Source organism: Miniopterus natalensis, chromosome 15, assembly GCF_054644295.1.
Source record: "Miniopterus natalensis isolate mMinNat1 chromosome 15, mMinNat1.hap1, whole genome shotgun sequence".
NCBI lineage: Eukaryota > Metazoa > Chordata > Mammalia > Chiroptera > Miniopteridae > Miniopterus > Miniopterus natalensis.
In genome coordinates, this window is record NC_142095.1 from 30635384 (window position 1) to 30660722 (window position 25339).

Below are 25339 nucleotides of genomic sequence, written 5' to 3' on the forward strand. Positions count from 1 at the left end.
AAGCAATCACTCATTAACTATTTTTGATAGTTTTGTAAAACATTATCTTCATTTGTAAAACCTGAGCCTCAGAAAGGTGAAGTCACACAGCTTAGCACAAATATGACCCCAGGTCAACCTGCCCGCAAAGTCCATCCTCTCAGGCCTCACACTGGAAGTGACACTGACAAAGAAGCAGGCTTTCCTCTTGCTTTGCTATTCTATGGTCCCTGCTAACTCATACTCCATGACTTCCTTCCCTGGGAAAGGCCTGAAAAACCTCCACCACAAGCCATCTGCTAGACAGCTTGGCTCTCAGGCTAATGTAATTACATTTTCACTTTCAAATTTCCATGTAGCCCACTTAGAACTTTTATTTTGAGCAAAGAATACACACAGAAAACTGTTCAACTTTGTGTAACCTAGATTTTCCACATCTATTTGAGCAGAGGACCCATTTTTCCTATAACATCTAGTAATAGCCTGCAGACCAACACCCTCCAGGGCACAAGCAAGAATACACTGCCTTAATCCATTCACTGCTCTAATAGGGATCTGACCTAAGGAGTGATCTCTGCCTCCCTTTCTAGCAAGCCACAGAACCTGAACCTCTAACAAATCTCCCACCTTCTGCGTGACTTTTAGCCCACTTATCTACTCAATGTGCAGCCCAGAGGCTGCAGCGCCAACTCTGCCAGAATAGGGCATGCTATGAGTCTGAGGGCCACCTCTTCTTTGGCCTGAGGCTATCCTCATAAAAGGAAGCTCTAATGTGCCCATGAAGGGAAGAAGCCTTTTCTTGCCCTGAAAACCTATCTCAGGGTGATTACTTGACTGGCTGTCTGTATCTGCATACAGATAGTCAGACTGATGGGCGACCTGAAAGAGCACTCACCTGTCCATTCTTCAGGCCCACTAACAGACCTTCCCTTCCTGGAGGGCCACCAATCACCTTGATGTAGCGAATGAGAGACTCCATCTGCCACTCCCGCTCCTTCACTCCACTGAAGGACAGGCACTGCAGTCGTTTCTCCTAGAAAGCAAACCTACCTCTGCATGGATATTCAATAGAGTAAGTGTTCCCCAGCCCTCCCAAGGAGGTCTTTCTGCCTCTGAGAGATGAAAAAATTTCACATTCATGATATATCTAACCTAGTTCCCATGACTGGTATCGTTCATTCTTCATGAGTCTTCCCACAGAGCCTAGCTCAGCCTTGGGTCTTTCGTGCAGACCCCTAAGCAGTCAAAAGCACACCGTTTGCCACTTCTACCCTAGAACCTGTGGCACCCCTAAAACTTCTTAAAGTTCTAGACTTTCAGAGGTATTTTAACAGTATTTTATATCCAGTGATTCCTAAAGGAATCCATTTTATTACTTCCAATAGGCCAAGTTTCATGAAACCAAATCCACCACTACTTCCAAGAGAGATGCTAGGTTGGCCTTCTCTCCAAGTCTTTCCAAACTTCTCTTGGTATTGCCCTAGACATTTCCTAGGACGTTCTAAGTTGAGAAATTTTTTTCTGTCAAAAAAATCTATCAGAAAGTAAAAACTTCCTTTACTGTTTTGAATTAAAATACATTTTGTTGTTGTTTAACTAAACGATAGCATGAATTTTTATGTGTATATGTTTACCAAAAAAAAAAAAAAAGTCAATCTTCATTTTGTGGGATATCAATTTAGGCTTTATAACAAAGTACTTTGCAATGCAAAAAATAGATATTCTCCAGTTTATGGCCCATGACTTTCTAGTAAAGTCTGACTCATATAGATGTCAATAAAATAAAAGCAATAACCAATTCCTAATGACCAAAAACCCTGAGTTGGGTACCCTATCTTTGGAGGAAGCATGAGACAGATTCAGCCCAACCTGCTACTGCTTACCTGGCAGAGGATGATGTGATCAGCGCACACCACCAGGAGGTTGCACTCAAACTTCTTGACAATCCTCTCCTTTACCCGGTAATGCATGTCTGACGAATCATCTGAATACAATTCATAGATGAGGATTTTCTCTGGCAGTTGGATAGCTAATCGATTTTTGTAGATCGCAATTTTCTTGACAAGCTCTTTGCATTTAATCCGAACTGTCAAAGAAAAAGAAAAATACAGTTCTAGCAAGAGGTTAAGTAAGGTAGAAGGCAGAGAAATGAAAAGCTATCATTTACTTAATGCTACTGGCAATTAAGGAGACACTCTCATCAAAAAAATCTTTACAGAGTGTATAATATGTACAATCAGCTCTGCTAAACACCAGGATCCAAAGTCATAAATAGTCTTTGTGGTCCAAAGCTTACAAATGGGTATGGAAAATGAAATTCTTAGTACTACCATCACTTGCTGAACATAAATCTAAACTCCTCTACATGGCACTAATGGCCCCTGATGATTGGGAGCCTGCCTGAGTTACTGCCCACAACTCTGGCCACTCCCCAAACACCACCCTTGACAACAGGGAACCATGTGTATTTTCTGGGACATACTAGGCTCTCACACTCACTACAGACCAGGTTGAGAAAATGTCTCCAGAAGTGATTCTATGGAGCTGGCCAAGTGGCTACAACCTCACCATCACAGTTGGGATCTTCAAACAGAGGTGCTCCCAGATGGGGACCAAAGGATGTCTGTCATCTGAATCTGTAAGACAACTCCCAACCAGAATCCCTACGCACAGGCATCCGGCAGTAAGATGTGTCCAATACATCTGAATATGAATACACTTGAAACAAATGGATTCTCAGCCTATTTAACCAGCCCAGACACCTGGGTGGACAGAAGAGAAGACTGAGTTGGACTGACTGCACTAGGCCAGGAACCCTGATCTGACTGAGCCTATGGTGACCCACTGTCCCTGCTTATCTCTGGGGCAAGGACCTGCCAGAAGGCAAGTACAGATGGAGCTGAGCGGAAAGTACCCAGAAGTGCCTCTGACCAAGAGGATACAGGTCCACAAAGACTCATGCATATCAACCACCCTGGCTCTGACTTGTTATACATTATCCTCCCTTAGTTAGGTAGTCCATGTTCCTCTGGAATTATTTGCAGAATTTTGTGAATCTGTGTGTGGGGTTTTTTGAGAGAGGGTTTCTTGCTTTCATTCGATTCTCAAAAATATCTACATCCTCCCCTCACCAACCCTCCCAAGAAAGCAAGATCCGGTGGTCTAATGCGTTTCCAAAAGACCAAGGAGAAATATTTCCTACCATTTCACTTGCTCTGTCAGCGGCCCTCTCAACCTAACCCTCTTCCCAGTGTCTGGAGGGCAGAGGGGCTCTACCTGCCTTTTACCTTTCTGCTCAGTGATCAGGTGCTGCACAATGACATCAGTCATGCTATCCCTGTACGCATACCGATCCTTGTAGAGCCCATGGACAGTGCTGAAAATAAGCTGGTAGAAGGAAATGGTGCCATCCTGGCAGCCTACCACCTGCAGGGAAAGAGAGTTGTCAATTCCTAGCTCTCTGTGGAGAAAGAGTCTACTCTCCCCTTTGTCAGAAACAAATACCAGTGACTTGACTGGATAACCATGCCTAATGTTCAGTGCCTACTCAGGCAATGGCACAAAAAAATAAACTTCCTCTTCTTACCACATAGTTGGAATCGGGTTTCACTTTACACGTCCACACCCAGGAGTTCTGCTCCCCAACAGTCCCAAGCCGCACTCCATCCTTGGTGAAAAGAGATACTTGCTTGTCTGACCCCCCCAGCAAAATGTACTCCCCTTTAGTAAAATAGCTGATGCAGCAGGGGTCAAAGTTCAGTGACCGATCCTTCCCAATCTGAGAAAAGAAGGGAAAACCACTTCTGAATCCATAATAATTACAATACAATTAAGGGCTTTTCTTACCGACTTTAATGGGGGGAGGTGGAAGACAGTGGAGAGCTGGCCAGCCTTATTTCCAGTGATTCCATCATGAACACAGGCCAGCCTCCTTTAGAGCACCCTACTTCTCCCCTCCATACAGCTGAATCCTTGACCACTAGAGCCAGCAGCATCTCCCCCAGTCCCACCTAACCATTCCAGGAGTGTGTGTCTTTTGCTCCTTAGCCAATGTGAACCCAGGGATAGTCTTTCTCCCATAGGCCCTCCTTCACACATAGTACTTGCTGGGTTCAATTGTTCCCCTCAGCTGCTTCTTTCTTTCTCTTTCTCTCTTTCTCTTTCTCTCTTTCTTTCTCTCTCTCTCTCTCCCTCCCTCCCTCCCTCCCTCCCTCCCTCCCTCCCTCCCTCCCTCCTTCCCTCCCTCCCTTCTTCCTGTCTTATCTTTCCTGTCTGTCTGTCTCTGTCTTTCTGTTTGTCTCTCTCTGTCTGTCTCTCTGTCTCTCTCTGTCTGTCTTTCTCTCTCTCTTTCTTAGTATTTCACAAAGCTTAATTTATTTAATTTAAAAACTGTCCTTGCCAGGCTGGTGTGGCTCAGTAGTTAAGTGTCGACCCATGAACCAGGAGGTCACAGTTCGATTCCAGTCAGGGCACGTGCCAGACTGTGAGCTCGATCCCAGGTAGGGGGCATACAGGAGGCAGCCGATCCATGATTCTCTCTCACCATTGATATTTCTATCCTTCTCCCTTCCTCTCTCTGAAATCAATAAAAACATATATATTTTTAAAAATTATTCTAATATGGATTCTACCACCAGTCTGCCTGGGTTCCAAAACAGGCTTGGCCACTAACTAAACTGTGTTGCTTTGAGCAGTTACTGAACCTCTCTGTGCCTCAATTTTCATACATGTGAAGTGGTGATAATAGTATCTACCTCACAAAAGTTGTTTTAAGGAATAAAAGAATTAGCCTTGTAAAGAGTTTATATAATGCCTTGAAACTCAATAAATGTTAACTATTATTATTATTATTAAGCCAGATCCCTTTAAATATCACAAACACTTAAAATGCCAAAAATACACAAATTATGCCTAAGCCAAACACAAAAGCACAGGTTTGATTTACTTCATCATCCCATATTTAATTCTAAATCTTCTCAGAGTTAAAAGATACTTACACCCTAAGAAAACAATTTTACTGTCCCAAACAAGTTGGGGGTTACTTTCTCAGCAGACTGAGGTTGCTTATCAGTCAAAAACTCTGGGCCACAACATGAACTGTGGGGCTGCATACATGCAAGATATTTCCCATAACCCAGACTACCATGTTGAGCTCTTTTTTATTGTCACTATAGCAACAAGACCCCATTCCCTCCTAATATAGTGTGGTTACTTGTTCCAGGGAACTTCTAATACCCTCCCTCAGTGCCTGGTACACAGTCGATGTGCCAATAAATATTTGTTAAGGGATGATGGACATACATTAAGTATGCCAGATAATTAAAATGATGGTTCTGAGAAAATAGCCACAGGAAACTGGGAAAATTCTTTATTATCCAGAATCTTTATCTTTACTTGACTTCAAAAGAAATGACCAATGGTAAGGAGAGGCAGAAGAAATGGCTCCAAAGCTAGGCAATGCATATCTGAAACCCCTACTTCTAGCATGATATGTTTTGAGAAAAAAGGATGCTGTTAAACAAAAGGCTCCATTGAAACGACTGCATTTCTCATTTGCTTGGCTGTGGTAGTAAGCCATCTCTACTACCTTCGCTATAATCCTCAGTGTCTCCTACCACCAGGCTCTATTTTAATACACCCTCCACAGAAACAAAGAATTCTTCTGAAACAGCAATCTGACCAAGTCGCTCCCTACCTAAATCTATGGCTCCTGAATACTCACAGTATATGATATTCAAATTCCTTATTCACACTACAATCTTGTCCCCATCTTCCTTTCTAGTGCCATCTTCTCTTCACAAATCTTGGATCCAGTCACCCTGAACAACTTACTGTTCCCTGAGTTATCATCTATTTTCATTCCTCCCTGCCTTTGCAGATGCTATTTTCTCTGACTGAAACACCATTCCCAGTGATCTCTGCCTAGCAAACTCCGCTTATCCTGCTCAAAGTCACCTCTACAAATGCCCCATCTCTACCAAGCAGTGATGTCACCCTCTTTTGTGTCCCAATAGCTAGCTATCTGTACAGTTCTCTATCATGCTATGTATCACACTGCACTGGGACTGTTGGCTCTGGAGTATGTCTCCACCAGCCTGTGAACTCTGGCAGAGCAGAGGCATTAACTGACATAGCTCAGCATCAGCGGCTCCTAACACAGGTGAAGGGCTGGCCTAAATGGCACTTATAAATGCGGGCAGGATGAATAAAGCAAATATAGAAAGGCAGGCTTTACAGTCAGGCCAATCTGGGTTTCAATTCCAGGTACCACCATTTACTAGCAGTGTGGAGCTTTAGGCATAATACTTATTTCACTGCTCTGAGTCTTGTCTACTCATTTCTAAAAAAGTTGATAATCAAAGTACCTACTTCACAGGGTTTTATTAGAATTAAATGAGATAAAGGATGCACAGCACAGAGCCCAGTGCCTGATATCACAGCAAATGCTCAATAAATAAAAGCAAACAATAAATTATAATTATTAATAATACAGTCTCAGAAAGTAAAAAACTATTAACAGGCATGTTGTACCTGTATCTCCCACTGGGTTTGTACAGAGCTACATACCTGTTTTCCACTCAGTTGGTAGAAGGAAAGTTTCTGCCCCCAATCAGCTACAGCCAGGATGTCATTATGTTCCTCTCTAATCAACAGAAGACAAAAGAGGTTATGTGAGGCCACGGTCTGCTGATGAGTTAGCCTTAAGTGTTTAATAAACAACAGGAAAAAGAAAGCCCTGGCCAGCCTGTCATATTGCCAAATGTTGTACAGCAGTACTGAGGCCAAAAGTTGTAACGTGGGTCAACCCATCAATCAGTCTAACAGGATGAGGCAAGGCTTGGTTCAGCCCTCCTGGGATCTGTTATTTCACTAAATGCCCTACCATGAGCTTGTGGTGCTGGGACACTGCCACAGTGAAGAAGCTAAACCCATCATTTCAAAGCTTCCTGTGGAGTAACACTAAGAAAGGGCAACGCTGTAGATTCAAGAGTGCTTTATTCTTATGTACTATAAAATATAGGAAGATGGAGGAGAAAGGTCTTTCACAGTGGAAAGGCATAGATTGTCTGACTTTTTTAATAGACAGAGGAAACCTTGCTTGCTCTTCTTGAAGAGAGAAAATTAATACCTAAACTAGGTTCTCTTACAATTGGGGTGAAATAGTTTCTAACTGGATCTAATAAAAAAAAAAAAAAAAAAAGAGTAATGGGCTCTTTAAAGATCAACAACTGTCTTTGAAATGGAGTCTCTATCAAGACAAGTGCCTTGGGACTAGGGCTATAGGACCAACACACAGGAGAAACCTCCTCAGCTGAGGCTGGGGATCAGGCTACTTGGGAATCTAGTTTGAGAGAGAGATGTTCCCTGCCCTTGAGGCCTGGTCTTAACCCACCTAATGTTGCTTCCTCTTTGTTTATTAAGTCCAGCTTTTCTGAGCCTAAGCCCCTGTGGTCACCTAGCAGCACCATTAGATATGCAGGCCTGAAATGGTACAACCTTTTCTGCAAAACCCAGCCAAGAGTGGCAAAGTGGCAAATACCACAGGCACTAATTCACAACTAAGGGGGGAAAAGACAAAGACCAAGGGCAATATTAACAGGAAAGGACCTACAGGTAAACTTTGTATGACTGGCACTGAAGTCCAAACACAGTCTAGGAGCCCAGCTTGCAGTGAGCCCTCTTGGGCATGCCATATATGCTTCTGAGTTGGGTGCAAGCCCCAAGAATTGGATTGGTGGTTTTCAAACTCTCCCCCCGCCCCCAGCAGTGGGTCTCTACCAAAACAAAACTCATGTCAAGCAATAAGGGGTTACTCTGTTTGGAGCACAGATGGGGACCTGAAACCCACCCCTTCCTCCTTTCCTTATCCCCCAGCTGCCACTTCCGTTTTCCAAAGAACCTCAGGTACCACAGAACACAGTTTGGGAAGTTCCAAGCCAGATCGCTTTTGCCCAATCAGAAAATCCTGGCTATCCCAGCTTTTCTACTCCAGAAAGAAAGAATGCCTGGACAGCCAAGATTTGGGAGGTGAGGACTGTGGGTAAGTTGAGAGCTTCTTCTCTGATATATGCAAGGTAAAGTACAGTGTAGGATGCAAGGTAAGGTACAGTGTAGGAGCAGGGTAAGAAAGATGTCCAGTAATAGAGGGAGTGTTAAATGAATTATAGTACATCCACACAGGGGCATACTATGTAGGCATTCAAAATCATGTTTTCAAAGGACTTCTAATGTTACTAGAAATAGTTCACTCTATGATGTTAAGTGGAAATAAAAAAGTAGGATATGATTTAGTTAATTATATGAATACACTGAGGGGAAATACAATAAAATGCTAACAGTGGTTTCCTCAAAGGATGGAGTTTTACAGAGTTGAACTTTCTCCTTTAGACTTTTTAGTATTTCCCGAAGTTTCTCAAAGGATAATTTTATAATCCACACAGGAGTTTTAAAAGGGTCTGTTTCCCCCTTGTTGGAGGAGATTTCACCACCAACAACCTCAAACCCTCTTAGAAAGGAGCTTAGAGCAGCATCTGCCCCAGGAGGTCTGCTCTGGGGTCTTGTCCCTTCCCAGGAGGGTTCTTGCTCCTCAGGACACACTCACAAGTTGTCGTCCCTGAGACTGTCGTCCTCTTCCTCTGGTTCTTCCTCCTCTGCCTCACTACCCTGACTACTGTACACTGCTGACTTCAGAGTGGAAGGGATTTCCTGAAAATATCTGTTGACAATGACTTCCTCGGCATCCTCGTTCTCTCTGTTCATCCAGAAACTCTCCCACCGGCTGTAGACAGTAATTGGTTGTTCACAATCACAATGCCTAGAACTACACTAAAGCCATAATTTCAAAACCTGTCAAGAAGCCCTTGAACCCTGCCGGAAGAGGACAGCAACCAGGTACACTGGGCATCCTGCTTCTCATGAATTAAAAATGGTACCCTGAAGCCACAAAGTCATCTGTAGCCACAAAATCAAACAGCAGGAACTCTGGGGTAGGCTAATGGCCTTTGAAGGCATTAGACATGCATGGTACAGCTCTGGGCTGGACAAAATTATTCAGGAAGAAGCATAATAATCTGGTGCAGAAAAGGCAGTGGAATTAAACAACCTTCTAAATCAAGTAGGCACCACCTGTAAAGTGACAATTAAGTCCTTTAATTTACCTTCAGAGGGCTCTGTGGGAGACATTGGTGGTTTAATATTATAGGATTATACAAAGAGCATATAAAGATATTAGTCCACATTCAAAGTCACATTGGCATAGAAAGAAAAGTATGTGTAAGGTTTGAGAAAGCAGATGCCAATTGTTTGTGGTACTATAGGACTTGGGGACACTTGTAGACAATTTAAACTTTTTTTGGCAAGGGCAGCAAAAAAGACTCATGAAAAAGCTATTTATTATTGGGTGGGCACATGTTCTGCCCAACTTAGAGGAAAGAGCTGAAAAAGGGAAAAAGACCAAAATAAAGTCACAGTAAAGAGGTGAGCTCTTAATTCATAAGAAAATGGCCCTTCTGTGTCATGTGTGAACGCGCACACAGACACTTTGAGCTGGCCTAGATAGCTCATCTGCTTAGCGAAAGCTCTGGGATTCATTCCAAAACACAAGATGGGCTCTTAAAAAATTCCATTCAAATGGAACAGGTTCCAAAACATATCAGTCAAGTGGGCTAAAAAGCCTTTAAATACATGGAGAGACCTTACGGGAAAAGAAAGAGTGTTTGCCCTAGAAGGAGGGTAGCTGTAAGAGCACCTTGAAGGGTTCCAGCAGATGGACCATATCGGGGAGAGGGAGCCCCCTGGCCGCTCAATCTTCACTTTTTCATCGCCGTTTTTGTTCCGTAGGCTGATGATTCCATTGAACATCCCCAGAGCCAGGTACTGACCATCATTTGTCCAGCTGTTCACACAACCAGCAAAGGGCACAGGGAGAGAGAAAGGAACACAGAAAGTAAAACCAGTGAGGATGATGCCTTGGTTGATAGTCTGATGAGGTAGCAATGGCTAGGCTAATCCTAGTCATAACATAAAAATTAGAGGACCAGACTTAAAATCCCATTATTTCAGGGATCAACAGACATGTGAAGGCAGGAGCACCTTTTTCTGAGCTCTCATAGCTCTCTGTACAGACCTCCAGGATAGCCCTTAGCTTGTGCCTGTATTGCTGGGTCAGCCTCCCACTCACCATTTCAACACCCTCCCACTTTAAGAGCACATTAAGAACAAAATCTATGTCTTTGTGTATTCCCAGCCTCTAGAACAGGTGCTTAACAGATGTTGAATGAAAGAAAGGCTATACTCAGAAGCTGAAAAGCAAGAATAGCTACCATTTATAGAGTGACTTTTGTATGCCAGGTGCTGTACTGTATGCTTTTAGACTCATTAGTTTGTGGCATTTCACAACAGCCCTATCAAATCAGTATTTTTATCCAGTATTATAAGATGAGGAACCTCAGGCTCCAGCTCCGAGAGATTTTGTAATTTTCCTAAGGTCGCAGAGCCTGTCAGTGATCCATCTGGATTTGAATCCAGGTCTAGCATCAAAGCCTGTGCCTGCTTTCTCCAGTGCACATGCCACCTGGAAAGGACAATCTTGCATATCCAGAGAGCCTCCATTGATGACAGCTGCAGGCTGAGGTTTGTAACTAGATAACTGCATGAAAGCAATTTATAGTTTTCTTTTGCTTGATGATCAAAGGCAGGCACAAGTCCTTCCCACCAAGGAGACCAGAAAAGAAGAAACGAGGAAATACAGGAGCCCAAACCAATGAGCTAACACAGGCTTTCTCTACTATGTGAATTACCTGGATTTTGAGTCTGTTTAGAAGAGGACAGAACATAAAGCCGACCTTCAGAGCTGTCCCTAACTCACCTACAGCAGGTGATCTTGCTGCTGGATTTGTTCTTGGAGACAGACTTCTGTTCAGGAGACCATAAGCCTTCAATGCAAAATATTATAAAAAAAGATAGATCAGTTGGAATATTACTCAGCAATAATATTCCGTAGGTTAAGTGATACAGATAATTGATACACACACAACTTAGAGGATCTCCGGGTCTTTATGGCTGAGTGAAAAAAGCCAATCCCAGGTCACATACTGTATGATTCTACTTTATAAATTCTTGAAATGACAAAATTATATAGAAATGGAGAACAGATTAACAGTTACTGGGTACCAGATGTTAGGGATAATAGGAGGTGTGGGGGGTAGATGATGATAAGGAGTATCTTTGTGGTGATGGTAATCTACACAGGTGATGAAATGACAGGACTATACACACAGATTGCCTCAGACCCAGCTTTCTGGTTTTGATATTATACAATAGTTACATAAGATGTATCCATGGGGAAAACTGGATGAAGAGTACACACAACTTTTTCATTATCTTTGCCACTTACTGTGAATCTATAATTATTTTTTTAAAAAAAAAAAGGTTAATGAATTTCCAGCCAACTTTTCAGGGGTTTTACTCAGAGAAATGGCAACTTCAGTGTAAATAATTGTTACCAGCCCAGCTGGGAGTGGCTCAGCGACTGAGCATTGACCTAGGATCCAGGAGATCACGGTTTGCTTCCCAGTTAGGGTACATGCCCAGGTTGCTGGCTCAATCCCCAGTCGGGGGCGTGCAGGAGGCAGCCGATCAATGACAGCTCTCTCATCACTGATGTTTCTCTCTCTCTCTCCCTTCCTCTCTCTGAAATCGATAAAGATATATTTTAAAAATAATAATAATAATTGTTACCAAAGTATAACTTAGCGTTTAAAGTAATGAATAATGCTTTCTGGGAATCCAATTTTCTCTCCTCACCCACATGACATGATCCTATACAAGCTGTGCCTTGTCCAAGGCACATTGGTCACCTTCAACTTGCTCCCTCCTGCTGCCAGATGCTCTGGCTCAGGGTCCCACAACAGATATAATGTCCAGGCAATATAAGCAAATTCTACCCTTTGCCTGAGTCATAAAGCATAACCAAGAAAGTAAATATAGTTCAAAAATATATTTATATTCAAGATGCAACATCAAATGATTTTTTCACCCTTCCCTGGTCCTGAATACCTACCTCTCCAAACATTTCCATCTGCACACATATCATCTGTGCTCCACTGAGCCTGGCCAGACCCTCTACTGAAAGAAACCCCTCCCTCCTTGGCCTCCAGTGCTTACATGGCCCAAGTCTAAGCCCTGATTTGACCACTACTGGTTGGGTAACCTCCAGTGAACCACTTGCTCTAAGCCCCAATTCTTTTTCATCAGTGGAGTGAGAGTAGGAATAACCTGACCTCAGGAGTTGTCATAGAGCTCAAATAGGAATTCATTTTTAACCCTCAGCACAGTGCCTAGCACATCACAAACATTCAATTAGTACTATTATTACTCACTCTTACATTTTTACAAATTCTACCTCTCCTCCTACTCCCAACCACAAGCTCTTTGAGGTCAGGGATTCTACTTTGTCGTCTTAATCCCCAAAGCAAGCACACTGAACCAGTGCCTCACTTGGAGAAAATGCTGTATTTTATTAATGAATGATAGTCCTTTCCTCTTTTGTTTATACATTCTCTCTTTTGAAACTCAGAACTTTATCAGTGAGATAGAATGGTGGGAACATGTTTATCTAGATAAGGAAAGTCAAACACTAACAGAGATTAAGTCTGACTCCTCAATAGCAGCTGTTCCATTGTACCCACTAACTCTTAGCAAGGAAAACAGAACTGAGTAGCTGAAAGCCAGAAGTGACCTTGAATAGAGATAATCTACAAGCTTCTGCTCACTTTCTCCCTGCCTTGATGGACTTTACACTGATCCCTCCTCTGTGCCAGCACCATGCCAGTGCTGAGGCAGGGTGAATGCCTCAAGGTATTCAACCCCTCAGGGAGGATAGCTACAGCACCACACCAGTAGTAATGGTGAAACACTGCACCAGAAGCATAGTTAAAATGGTGAAGAATTTCACACATACAAAGATGTTGGAGGACACGGAAGTGGGGACAACTGAACTGTCTGTAAGGCAAGGAAGGCTTCCCAGAGGTGGCAACACCAAGTTATGCCTGTGCCCTCCGATCCCTCTTACCATTTTCCTTCCCTGAGGCCTTCTTGCTGTTTCCCAGATTTCTTACCAGACTCAATGTCATCATTCACTCTCCTGGTTTCAACACAACTTAAAGAATAACTATCGTTTTCCCACTCCTGCCCTCCCTCACCCCCCAGCCATTGAAGGGACAGAAATATCATAACTCTCTCAGGACAAAAATCACCACATTTTGGATGGATTTCAGTATTTTTTGCTCATATCTGCAGTTATTCCAGGACAAGACATCAGGAACCTACCAAAGTCACTGGAGGAACAAGATGCAAGTTGGTGAGTAACAGGATTATAGGAGACACACTGGATAGAATCGTTGTGCCTGGGACATAAACAATTATAGATTATTACGCAGCAAACCACAAATGTTTTTGATGGCTACAACTGAAGATTTAAATGATGAACCCACACAGCCTCTCTGACTACACACCACAAGCTCTTATGCAAGTAACTAACAAAAAATGCACAGGAATTAATTCTTCTTCCCCTGCATTGCCCCTCGCCCCATTTTTATCTCTTAAACGTTACCCACCCATCAGCCTGGCCTAGCTTAAATGCCACCTCCTCCAGGACTAGCATGCTGGAAACCTCCAGTTTGTGAGCTGCTAAGCTAATGATGTAAAGCACTTAGTCTAGTGCCAGCTACATAGGAAATGCTTTATTAATGGCTGTTACTCTGTTTTGTCGAGGCCTGGAAATATAAGATGGAGGTGCAATGAAGATATTACAGGCTAAAATCTGGAAACATGGCAAATCCTTAGACAACAATGAAAAGTGAGTGAGTCATGTACCACACATTGCATCTCAGCCTCAGTTTTATTCCTTTACTTCCAGGTAATAGCTTACTCACAACTTCACTTATTCGTTCATTTATTCATTCAAAAGTTGTTTGGTGATTTGTACACCCATGCTCATAGAAGTATTATTCAAAATAGCCAAGAGGTGGAAGCAACCCAAGTATCCACTTACAACAAATAAGTGGATAAAGAAAATGAGATCTATACATACACTAGAATATCATTCAGCCTTAAAAAGGAAGAGAATTCTGCCTGGCAGAAGTAGCTCAGTTGGTTGAGTGCTTTCCTGTGCACCGAAAGGTTGCTGGTTCGATTCCCAGTTGGGGCATGTACAGAAGGCAACCAATCGATGTTTCTTTCTCACATCGATGTTCCTCTCTCTTCCTTCCTCTGTCTCTCTAAGCATGTCCTCAGGTGAGGATTTAAAAAAAAGGAAGAGAATTTTGACACACGCTACAACATGAATGAACCTTTAGGATATTATGCTAAAAGTAAAATAAGCCAGTCACAAAAGGTTAAATACTGTATGATTCCACTTAGATGAGGACCCTAAAACAGTTCAATTCATAGAGACAGAAAGTAGAATGGTGGATGTCAAGGGCTGGGGAAAGGGAATGGAAGTTGTTTAATGGGTATGGAGTTTTCGTTTTGCAAAATGAAAAGAATTCTAGAGATTTGTTGTACGACAACATGAATAAATTAACACTACTGAACTGTACACTTAAAAATGGTTAAGAGTAAATTTCATCTTATGTGTATTTTACCACAACTAAAAAGAAAAAAAGCATTTGTTGACTACCTACTATGGGCTAGGCATTGTATCAGGGACACTGGGTGAGCAAAAACAGATGCAGTGTCTGCCCTCCTGGAGCTTAAAGGCTGATGGGAAATAGCAATCAATCACCAGATAAATGTAAAACAACAACTGTGAGAAATGTCATCAAGGAACCTGACCAGGTCTAGTGAGGCAGGAAAGGCTTCACAGAACAAACAGCATTTGAGACTGAGAGCTGAAGGGTGAGTAGTACTAACTAGGTAGGGGCACAGGGAAGACTGAGCAGAGCCTCTGTAGAGAGAGAAGCCTGGAGCACACCAACTCCAAGTTTCTGGCTCTTGCCAGTGGGTGGATGCAAGGCCATCTGATCCCTAAGACAGAAGGCCACTGGAAGAGGGCAAGTTGGGGCGGAGCAGAATCTGCGAGGTCAGATTCACTAAACTTAGCTATACAAAAACACTCAGCCCAGTGCTGGCCAAACTAGTAGTGCTCAAGAAATGTCCATTCACTTATTCATTACCCAACCTTCCTATACCACCACAAACCCCAAAATTTCACTTCAAGTTCAATTGCAGAGAAAAAAGTTATTCCTTATATCTTTTCTAAGGTGCTTTTGCTACAGTCGCTCAATAAGATAAGAGTCAAACTAATAATACAATACACCTAAATGGTTACTTACGTGTACTTCAGAATGCCTTCCAATTTTGACGTCCAGATAATAACACTTTTGTCAGCTGATCCAGAAGCAAAGCGTTTGCCTAAAGGTATTTTTAAAAAGAAAATTCTCACATTTATTTTAAACCAGCATTTGCCAGAATATTTCTTAGAAAACTGGTTCTTTTAAGGTATTTAACAAGTGTCAGCTGCTTCTCTACTCCTCCTCCTTGTTAGTACTGGGCAGCAGTACTTTGGAGTCAGGAAGTTTGGGTTCAAATCCAAACTGGGTCTATAGCAATGTCCTATGGCTCACCCTAATACCTACTGGCAGGTAGCTAATACCTACTTGGTAGGTACCTAATACCTACTTGGGTCTGTCTGGCACCAAGTAAACAAAGATGTATTGAAAGCCTACTATCTGCTAGGAATCATGTTCTGTGCTAAGAATCTAGTAGTCATTAAAGCACACATAATCCCTACCTTCATAGAGTTTAGTGTAGTGGGAAAAGTAAGCATTGAATTAATCCAATACAAATACAATATAACAAAAGAAGTGGGACCTATGAAAGAGAATAACTTGGGGCACCTAATTTAAATAAGGGAAGATTTCTCTGAGGATGAGATCCTTCAGCTGAGACCTAAAGGTTGAGCAAACCTTAGCCAGGTGCAAAGAGAGGAGAATGCACTATCCACATAAAAAGAAATGACGACTGTGGCATAGCACATCTGATTACAAGGCAAGAAATTAGTGTTGTCTTGCCCACTAGCACTTGCTGCATGAACTTAGCAAGTCATTTGACTTCTCTAGGTCTTTATGTAGGTTTAAAATGAGGAGACTGGGCTAGATCAGACCAAAGCTGTATACAAAAAATTGTGTGTATATATTAAATATGTGTATTTTTCTATAAAGGGGTCTACAGCTTTTATAGGACCCCCAGAGAGGTCTGTCATTCAAAAGAAAATAGCCTGGAGCCTGAATGATCTCCAAGGTTCATTCAAGCACTATAACACTCTAATTCTATGACTTCTCAGCAATGGTCACAAAATGTTATCTTCCATATTACATTCATTTGACACATGAGGAAATTGAGACTCAGAGAGATTCAATAACCACCTCAAACTCATAGAGCTTTTGAGGTTGGAACTTGGAGCCATCTCATTCCAAAGACTGTGTTCTTTCCACTAATCCCATACTGTGGGTAGCACAGATTTATTTTTAACTCTCAGTATCAAATGCATGCACCCATTCTCTGTCCACCACCTCTCCTCTTTCTCATCCCACCTGGTACCCCAACTCCAATAATCTTTCAACCCCACCAGAACCTACTGCCTCTCCACTGTCCCTCACCCCTTGCAGTCCTTTCACCCTTCATTACTCAGCTGACAGTTCAAGGTCAATGTATATAATCACTATTTTGCATACATCTTCAACTCCCTTACCCTCTTACTTTATTTTCAGAGGTGCTTGGAAATCCACCACTCAGTTAAATCCAACTCTCCACCTCCTCCACCCTTGCATCTATGCAGCTCAAAGTGGTGGAGAAAAAGACAATCAAACCAACTGATCTCACTTTCAATTCATGATCACCAGCTTCAAATGAGCCTTTCATGTCACTGGGGATCTCACCATACCTCCTGGGTCCATTTTAAATTTTTTCCTTTCTCCTCAACTCTCTCACACCTCCTTCCCCATCCTCACTCTCAGCTGATGTTGCTTCTTATTTCATGGAAAGAATGGAAGAGAACTTCCATTAGAATCCTATCACCACATGCCCCTACCTGCCAGCACCTGCAGTGACATCCTCTACCTCCCCACCATGCCCCATCTATGCCCTAGATCCCTTCTCCTCTTGCCCACTTGATGACTCTGTTCTGGCAATGCCCTCCCCTCTCTCTTACAGCACCAACTTTTCTCAAATTCAACATGTCCAAAACTGAACTCCTGATCTCCCACTGTAAGTTTCTCTACCTGCAGTCTTCCCCATCTCAGTGGAGGGAAGCTCCATCTTTCCAGTTTCTCAAGTCAAAAACCTTGAAGTCACCCCCGACTCCTTTCTTCACACCCCACTTCTGATCTGTCAGGCAATCCTATCGGCTCCACCTTCAAACTATATCCAGAATATGACCACTTCTCACCACATCCTCTGCTCCCAAAGGTCACCAGTGTTATAAAACTTGCCTGGATAATGCTTCCTCACTCATCTCCCTGCCACAACCCTCTCTCCTTGCAGGCTATTTCAGCAGCCAGAGGTGTCTTTTAAAAATGCAAGTCAGATCAGACCTCTCCTGCTCAGAACTCTTCAGTGGTTCCCTATTTTCACTGAGCATCAAAGTCAAAGTCCTTAGGACAGCCAACATGATCTGGCCACCCAATGACTATTACCTTTCTACCTTCATCCCCTACTGCTCCCCCTGATTCTCGCTGCCCCAGCCCCTGGAAGGCATGCTCCCATCTGAGAGCCTTTGCAAGGAACTCTCTTCCTCCAGATGCCCACGGTCAGGGTCTCACTGTGTCCACTTTCAAGTCTTTGCTCACCTGTCCTTGACTCAATAAGTCCACCTTCACTATCCTATTCAATACTATAACCAATCCACTACCCCACCCAACACTCTCAATCCCCTTATTCTGATCTTTTTCTTCTTCCCTGACACTTACCTTCCAGATACTGTTTAATTTACTTATTTACTATGTTTATTATATATCATCCCTCACACTCTCTCTTCTTCTTTCTCCTCCCCCATAGATATAAACTCTATAAAGGTAGGGACCTTTGTCTGTTCTGTTTTCTGAAGTATCTCAAGCAGCTAGAACAGTGGCTGGCACACAGATGGCCCTCAATAAGTACTTGTTGAATTGAATGACTGAAATAAAGTCTAAGAGACTTAACTATCTTCTGAACCTGCAAGTTGTACTTTAGCTTACTAAAAAGAATTAAAGCCCTAGCCGGTTTTCTCAGTGGTTAGTGCGTTGGTCTGCACACTGAAGGGTCCCGGGTTTGATTCCAGCCAAGGGTACACACCTTGGTTGCAGGCTCGATCCCCAGCCCCAGTCCGGGAGTGTTCAGGAGGCAACCAAGTGATGTGTCTCACATCAATATTTCTATTTCTATTTCTCTCTCTCTCTCCCCCACCCCCACTCTCTCTGAAAAGCAATGAAAAAAATATCCTCAGTTGAGAATTAAAAAAAGGAAAAAAAGAATTAAAGAGTGACTAAGGAGAAAAATGAAAAGCTATGAGGCCATTACAGAGCATGTAAACCCAGAGCAGCCTCTTACCATCCTTCGCATATGCCACACAGTACACAGTATCTTTGTGTCCCTTTAAGGGCTGAAGTAAGGTGCCATCAGAGGTGTCATAAACCTGGCAAAAAGGGGACAAAAGTACACATTATCCACATGGCACTCATTAATTAGAATTCCTAGAGGTTGCTGCTGCTATTTTTGTTTTTTTAACAAAACACTTGTCAATATTCTAAATGTGTATCAAGTAAAAACTACACTGAGAAACCAGAAAGAATGTGACTTAATATTGGGAAACCCAAGAAGTAGAGGTCCCGATTCTATGCATTTTATTACCAGAAACTTACCATTAATCCTCAAGAAACAAAAGTTTACTCTGTGGACCTTCTCCACAAACTTCACTCATACTTATGTGAAGTTGGATATATTTCCAAATAAAGCCAGCACACAGAGCCACGTATAACATGATTAAATTTTAGTGCTAGCCCTGCCCCCAATATCAACATCATAGAGGATGTTTCATATTTGCTACCAAGAGTTTGAAAGTCACAGACCTGAACTCTGGGTTTGCAAATCGAAGGGAGTGTCATAAAATTCAGCTGTAATGTGGATTTAGGATATTTTATAGCTGTTTAAGACCTATTAATATGTGATTTAAAAAAAAAAAAAAAATCCGAGAAATCAAGGAAAACCCCTCCAAAAACGATTAGTGTTAGAGAAAATAACCTATGAAAAAACCCAAAAACTGAAAGGATTTGGACTGTTTACCCTGGAGAAAAGAAGTCTACAGAACAATTTAACCATGACTTTAAGATTATGTAGTTACTATAAAAGAATAGAGATCAGTCAGTCTGCATATCTAGAGACAACAGAGCAAGAGGAAGTGGACTTACGCAGAAGGAAGGAGACATCATAGAAAGGTTTTTAGGTCAAACATAAAGAGTTCTCTGAAAATTACTTTTATACACTGGGATAGATTCCAGAGGGAGCTTACATTCTTTGAAAATATGAAAAATAGCACAACATCCATATGGAGTTGTTTAGGTAGGCCAGTACCTAAAAGTCAGGGTCAGACTATCTGGCTTCTCATTAAGGGAGCCCCTTCAATGCTGTAGCTTGAATTTTTCAGGGGGAACAAAATATGAGCTGACACCAGCCCAGTTTCAAAGGCATTTTGATTAATTGGTTTCAACCTTTCATGGGTGTCTCAAAGTAAAAAGGGAAAGATTAATGACTCCAAAGGAGTTATTGTTCACAGGTTCCTATGTGATAGACAGTTTACTTACCTATTTTAAATAGCACATTTCCTTCCCTATTAAAAAGTAATGACTGGTTTTTCCGTCCTTGCTTTTTTTAATCTCAAAAAAAGGGGGGGTGTCAAATTTCAGTGTACTTACAAGAGGGAAAGGAAAAAAAAAACGGAAATTCATACAAAATCCTACCAGTAATCTGTTTCCTGCAGCCAAAATCAGTTGGGTTCCATCAGGCTTAAATGCGAGGTCATATATACTAAACAGAAGAAAAGACAAGACAAAAGGACAATTAGGAACCAAAATGATGAGGTCTGCTACTCGCCAGAAAAGCAAACTTTACTTCCATTATAAAACACTACTTGCGGATAAGGGAGAAAAATAATGGCTAAGAATTGCATTTGGTTGCAAATTCCACTCAACCACCATACCTTGGTAGCCCCACTGGGCAGCTAGCTTTATGTCCCAGTTTCCACTTGTCTAGAAGCCAGGCACCAGATAGGATTCAAATGGGCAGCTAGCTTTATGTCCCAGTTTCCACTTGTCTAGAAGCCAGGCACCAGATAGGATTCAAATGGTCAACAGTCAAGGGCACTAATTCTCCTAATAATACCATAAAGGCTAGACAACCTGAGAGAATATGTGAAGGCTAGTAAATCCACATGTCTCTGAAAAATTGGTCCTTTATTAAAATATCATAACTGCCCTGGCCAGTGTGGCTCAGCTGGTTGGGGGGTCGTCCCATGCACTGAAAGGTAGCTGGTTCAATTCCCAGTCAGGGCTCATGCCTGGGTGGCAGGCCCAATCCCCAGTAGGGGGCATGTAGGAGGCAGCCAATGGATGTTCTATTCTCACATCCATGTTTCTCTCTTTCTCTCTTTTCCTTTCTCTCTCTCCCTTTCTCTCTCTCTAAAAATCAATTTTCAAAAAATCATATCTATTTCTAATTAATCAGATACTTATTGAATGACTCTGAAGTGCTAGGCACTAACAGATGCAAGATGCATAAATCATAATCCCTCTCTGCCTTCAAAGAAATTGTCATCCAGTGGGAAGGTATGACTCAGATACATTCACAAAGAACTACCACATGTCATCAATTCTAAAGCATCCATTTTCATATTTTAGCATCTTTAAGGTTGGGATGTGTCTTATAATTGATGATGTGTCAGTTCAACTGGTAGCATTTTTTGCTTTCTTAATGGTATGTAAAATAATGGTATTTTAAAATCAATGACCTCTTAGGTTAGATGAAATACAGAGTAATGCTGTGATAAATGCTTTAGGGGAAATAAACCAACACCTTTATGGTCAATTAATATTTGACAAAGGAGGCAAGACCATACAATGGGATACAGATAGTCTATTCAATAAATACTGTTGGGAAAAATGGACAGGTGCATGCAAAAAAATGAAACTAGACCACCAACTTACACCATATACAAGAATAAACTCAAAATGGTTTAAAGATTTAAGTCTATGATTCAAAACCATAAAAATCCTGGAAGAAAACATAAACAGTAAAATCTCGTGGCCACACTTTTTCTGATATATCGCCTCAGGCAAGGGAAACAAAATAAACAAATAAACAAATGGGACTACATCAAACTAAAAAGTTTTTGCACAGCAAAGGAAACCATCCTCAAATGAAAAGAAAACCCACTAAATGGAAGAACATATTCGCTAATGATACATCTGATAAGGGGTTAATATCCAAAATACATAAAGAAGTTAAACAATTCAACATCAAACAAACAAACAAACAACCCAATTTAAAAATAGGTAAAGGACCTGAATAGATACTTCTCCAAAGAGGACATACTGATGGCCAAGAGACATATCAAAAGATGTTCAATGTCACTGATTATCAGAGAAATGCAAATTAAAACCACAATGAGATCTCACCTCACACCTGTCAGAATGGCTACAATCAATAAATCAATAAACAACAAGTATTAGTGAGGATGTGGAGAAAAGGGAACCCTCATGCACTGTTGGTGGAAATGCAGGTTGGTGCAGCCACTGTGGAAAACAGTATGGAGTTTCCTAAAAAAAATTAAAAATGAAACTGCCTTATGACCCAGCAATTCCATTGCTGGGAATATATCAGAAGAAACCAGAAACAGTAATTCTAAAGAATATATGCACCATGTTCATTGCAGCACTACAGTGGTACCTCGGTTTTCGAATATAATCCCTTCTGGAAAACCATTCAAGTTCTGAAACGTTCGAAAACTCAGGGATCAATAGCTGACAGTTAGGCCTCAGGATCTTGCACTCAGCGGAAGCTGGGTGGCATGTTCAACTTCAGAGGTGTGTTTGATAACCGGAGCATTTAGGAGCATTTACTTCCGGGTTTACAGCGTTCATAAACCGCAATGTTCATCAACAGAGACTTCTGAAAACCGAGGTACCACTGTATTTACAACAGCTAAGATTTGGAAGCAGCCCAAGTGCCTATTAGTAGATGAGTGGATTAAAAAACTGTGGTGCATTTACACAATGGAATACTACTAGGCCGTAAAAACAAAGGAAATCTTACCTTCTGCAACAGCATAGATGGACCTGGAGAGTATTATGCTAAGTAAAATAAGCCAGTCAGAGAAAGACAAATACCATATGATTTCACTTACATGTGGACTCTAGTGAATAAAATAAACAAACAAAATAGACACAGACTCATAGATACAAAGAACAGACTGACAGCTGTCAGAGTAGAGAGGGGTTGGGGGCTGGGTGAAATAGGTGAAAGGATTAAGAAAAAAAAAACAAGCCCTAGCCGGTTTGGCTCAGTGGTAAGACTGAAGGATCCTGGGTTCAATTTCAGCCAAGGGCACGTACCTGGGTTGCAGGCTCAATCCCTGGCCCTGTCAGGTCGCGTGCAGGAGGCAATCAATCGATGTGTCTCCCTCACATCGATGTTTCCCTTTCTCTCTCTCTCTCCCTTCCACTCTCTCTGAAAAGCAATGGCAAAAGTACCCTCAGGTGAGGATTAAAAACAAAAAAAGAGAAAAAAACACACAACTCACAGACACAGAAAACAGTATGGTGACTACCAGACGTAAAGGGGCGTGGGGGCAGGTAGAAGAGGGTAAAGGGGGATAAACGGTGACAAGGAGACTTGACTTTGGGTAGTGAACACACAATATACAGATGATGTGTTATAGAATTGTACACTTGAAACCTATAATTTTATTAACCAGTGTCGCTCCAATAAATTTTTTAAAAAAATTTTAAAGGCTTTAGGAGATACATTAGAACATATACTATAGGATTCAGAGAGGAAAGACACAGTATTCTGATTTGGAAAGAGGATCAGAAAAAGCTTCATGAAGAACAGTATTTGAAAAAGGTAGAGCTTTTGAGACACATAGGAGATTGAGTAAGTGCAGCATTTCAGGAAGAAAACAAAAGCAAAGACATGAAGGGGGAATATGAAGTATCTAATTTGACTAAAACATTTGTCTATGTGCAAGGCAGTCAGGAGAGATAGGGCTAGAAAAACAGGCAGGAGCCACATTACAAAGATTCTTGAATGCCCCAGAGCATTTCATTGGTTCATCTGACTCTAGTAAGAATGTGTCGGAAAGCACTTCCAGGATCCCATGCTGAGCTCTTCAAATGCTTTATTTTATTTCATCCTCACAACATTTTTCTAAGGTAGGAATTATCACTTGATTTTGCAGTTGACACCGTGGCTCAGAGAAGTCAAGTACCTCCCCCAACATCACATGACCAGCAAGTCAAAGGGCCAGAATTTCGACTCAGGTCTGACTCGAGTCTGTGCTATACTGCCTGCCTTTCACTCTCCAGAATTATTGCCAAATGTGACAAATTTCTGTTATCCTTGATGTTTTAATAATAACAACACTGGCTAACATTTATTGAGCATATTTATTAAGTACAATTTAAATCCCCACAACCCTACACCTATTTTGTAGATGAGAAACCTAAGCCACAGAGAAGTTAAATAATTTGCCCCAAAATAAACTGCTACTGATTGGAAGTGGAGCCAGAATTCAAATCCAGACAGTATGGCTCCAAAGCCCAGGCTCTAACCATTATGCTTCGTGACCTTCATTATCATTATCATTAGCATATGCCATAGCTGACACAATAATTAGCAACCGTTTCCATGCTTTATCAACAGCACCAAAAAAAAAAAAAAAGGTATTATCACCCACTCAACGCATTTACATGTAGAATTCACAAAGTTTCAATATAGGCTCTGCTGACCTCAGGCGTCTCTTAAAGAAAACTAATTCTCCACACATATTCAACAGTTCAGAGTTGTTAAAGACTGTAAACTTATATTATCTCATCTGATCCTATGGTAACATAATGCAGTAGGCAGGCCAGACCCCATTGGCCCATTTTTATCAGTGAGGAAACTAAAGAACAAAGGCAAGTCTTGTGTCTGCTGTCGCACAGCTGGCTGATGGAGAAGCTGGAACAAGGGTGATTGTTAGATCCTTTCCAGTTGGGCATCCCTCTTGATAAAAGCAAACACAGACCCTGAGTTCAGTTTCCTCACTGTTACATGGTAACAGACTGGGTTCCTGTTTCTCAGGCTTTCTTTCTTTGAGTCTAGGGGAAAACGTACGTGGTACATTTCACACTGAAGAGAAGTGGGGCAATAGAGTGAAAAGTAGAGAGGAGCTGAGCCCAGAAAAGCTAACTTCCTGTCTGAGTTTTAGTCCTCACCTACAGTACAAGGAGAGAGCTGTGCATAAGCCAGCCTTGTGCAAAGCACCTGCCACCTGTGGGTTGTATGATAAGGTATTAGATTTTGGAGGGGGTCTGCACCTCTCTTTTACAGTAATCCTAGAATATGTGGCTCCCTTTCTGCCTTGTATATATCTGAGCTCTTCAAAGTGGTTACTGTGTGGCCTGTTCTTCATAAGGATCATTTTGGGTTGAATTATCAGAAAATCATTTCTGAGTGTCTCACTTGAGCCAAGGCTTAAGTTATATTCCCTCAGATGTGAAAATTCAATTTCTCTTAATTTCTTGAAATTTGCCTTCCTAAAGTATAACATATATGTCTGATTTACTCCAATCTACACTCTTACTGTGCTATACAATCCAATTTAGCTCTGAATTATATAATCTTCTATATTTTACAGTTTCAGATACTATCTCATGTCCTTTGCATTAGAGTCATGCTATTTGAGGGAAATTACCGTTATAAACATTTGTGAACCCACATGCATGGTCTTTCTTTTTTTTTTTTTTTTTTAATATATCTTTATTGATTTCAGAGAGAGGAAGAGAGGGGGAGAGAGAGAGAGAGAAACATCAATGATGAGAAAGTCATCATTGATCAGCTACCTCCTGCATGCAAGCCCACAACCTGGGTATGTGCCCTGACAGGGAACGGAACAGCACTCTCCTGGATCCTAGGTCGATGCTCAACTGCTGAGCCACGCCCAGCTGGGCCACATGCATGGTCTTGTCCTAGACACATTGATCTTGTCAATCAATATAATCGACAAACTGACAATATTTTATCTTGAATCCCTTGGACTTTAATTACATCATGAAATCACAGAAATTCA

General features: G+C 41.7%; 1 protein-coding gene across 3 annotated transcripts in view; it reads right to left on the reverse strand.

The window, feature by feature from the left end:
* IFT122 (intraflagellar transport 122) overlaps positions 1–25339 on the reverse strand; it is a 65778-nt gene that overhangs the window by 36984 nt on the left and 3455 nt on the right. For 2 of the 3 annotated variants that reach the window (XM_087824978.1, XM_016209897.2), the window contains exons 2-12: positions 19974–20040; positions 18568–18652; positions 15315–15393; positions 13309–13385; positions 10847–10913; positions 9728–9874; positions 6547–6622; positions 3566–3757; positions 3267–3405; positions 1863–2065; positions 875–1012 (exon numbers count right to left, since the gene is read on the reverse strand). In XM_087824978.1, the coding sequence (XP_087681104.1) occupies positions 875–1012; positions 1863–2065; positions 3267–3405; positions 3566–3757; positions 6547–6622; positions 9728–9874; positions 10847–10913; positions 13309–13385; positions 15315–15393; positions 18568–18652; positions 19974–20040 (1270 nt within the window). Of the gene's footprint in view, positions 1–874; positions 1013–1862; positions 2066–3266; positions 3406–3565; positions 3758–6546; positions 6623–8581; positions 8759–9727; positions 9875–10846; positions 10914–13308; positions 13386–15314; positions 15394–18567; positions 18653–19973; positions 20041–25339 lie in introns of all 3 variants that reach the window. The other variant, XM_016209896.2, reaches the window with a different exon arrangement.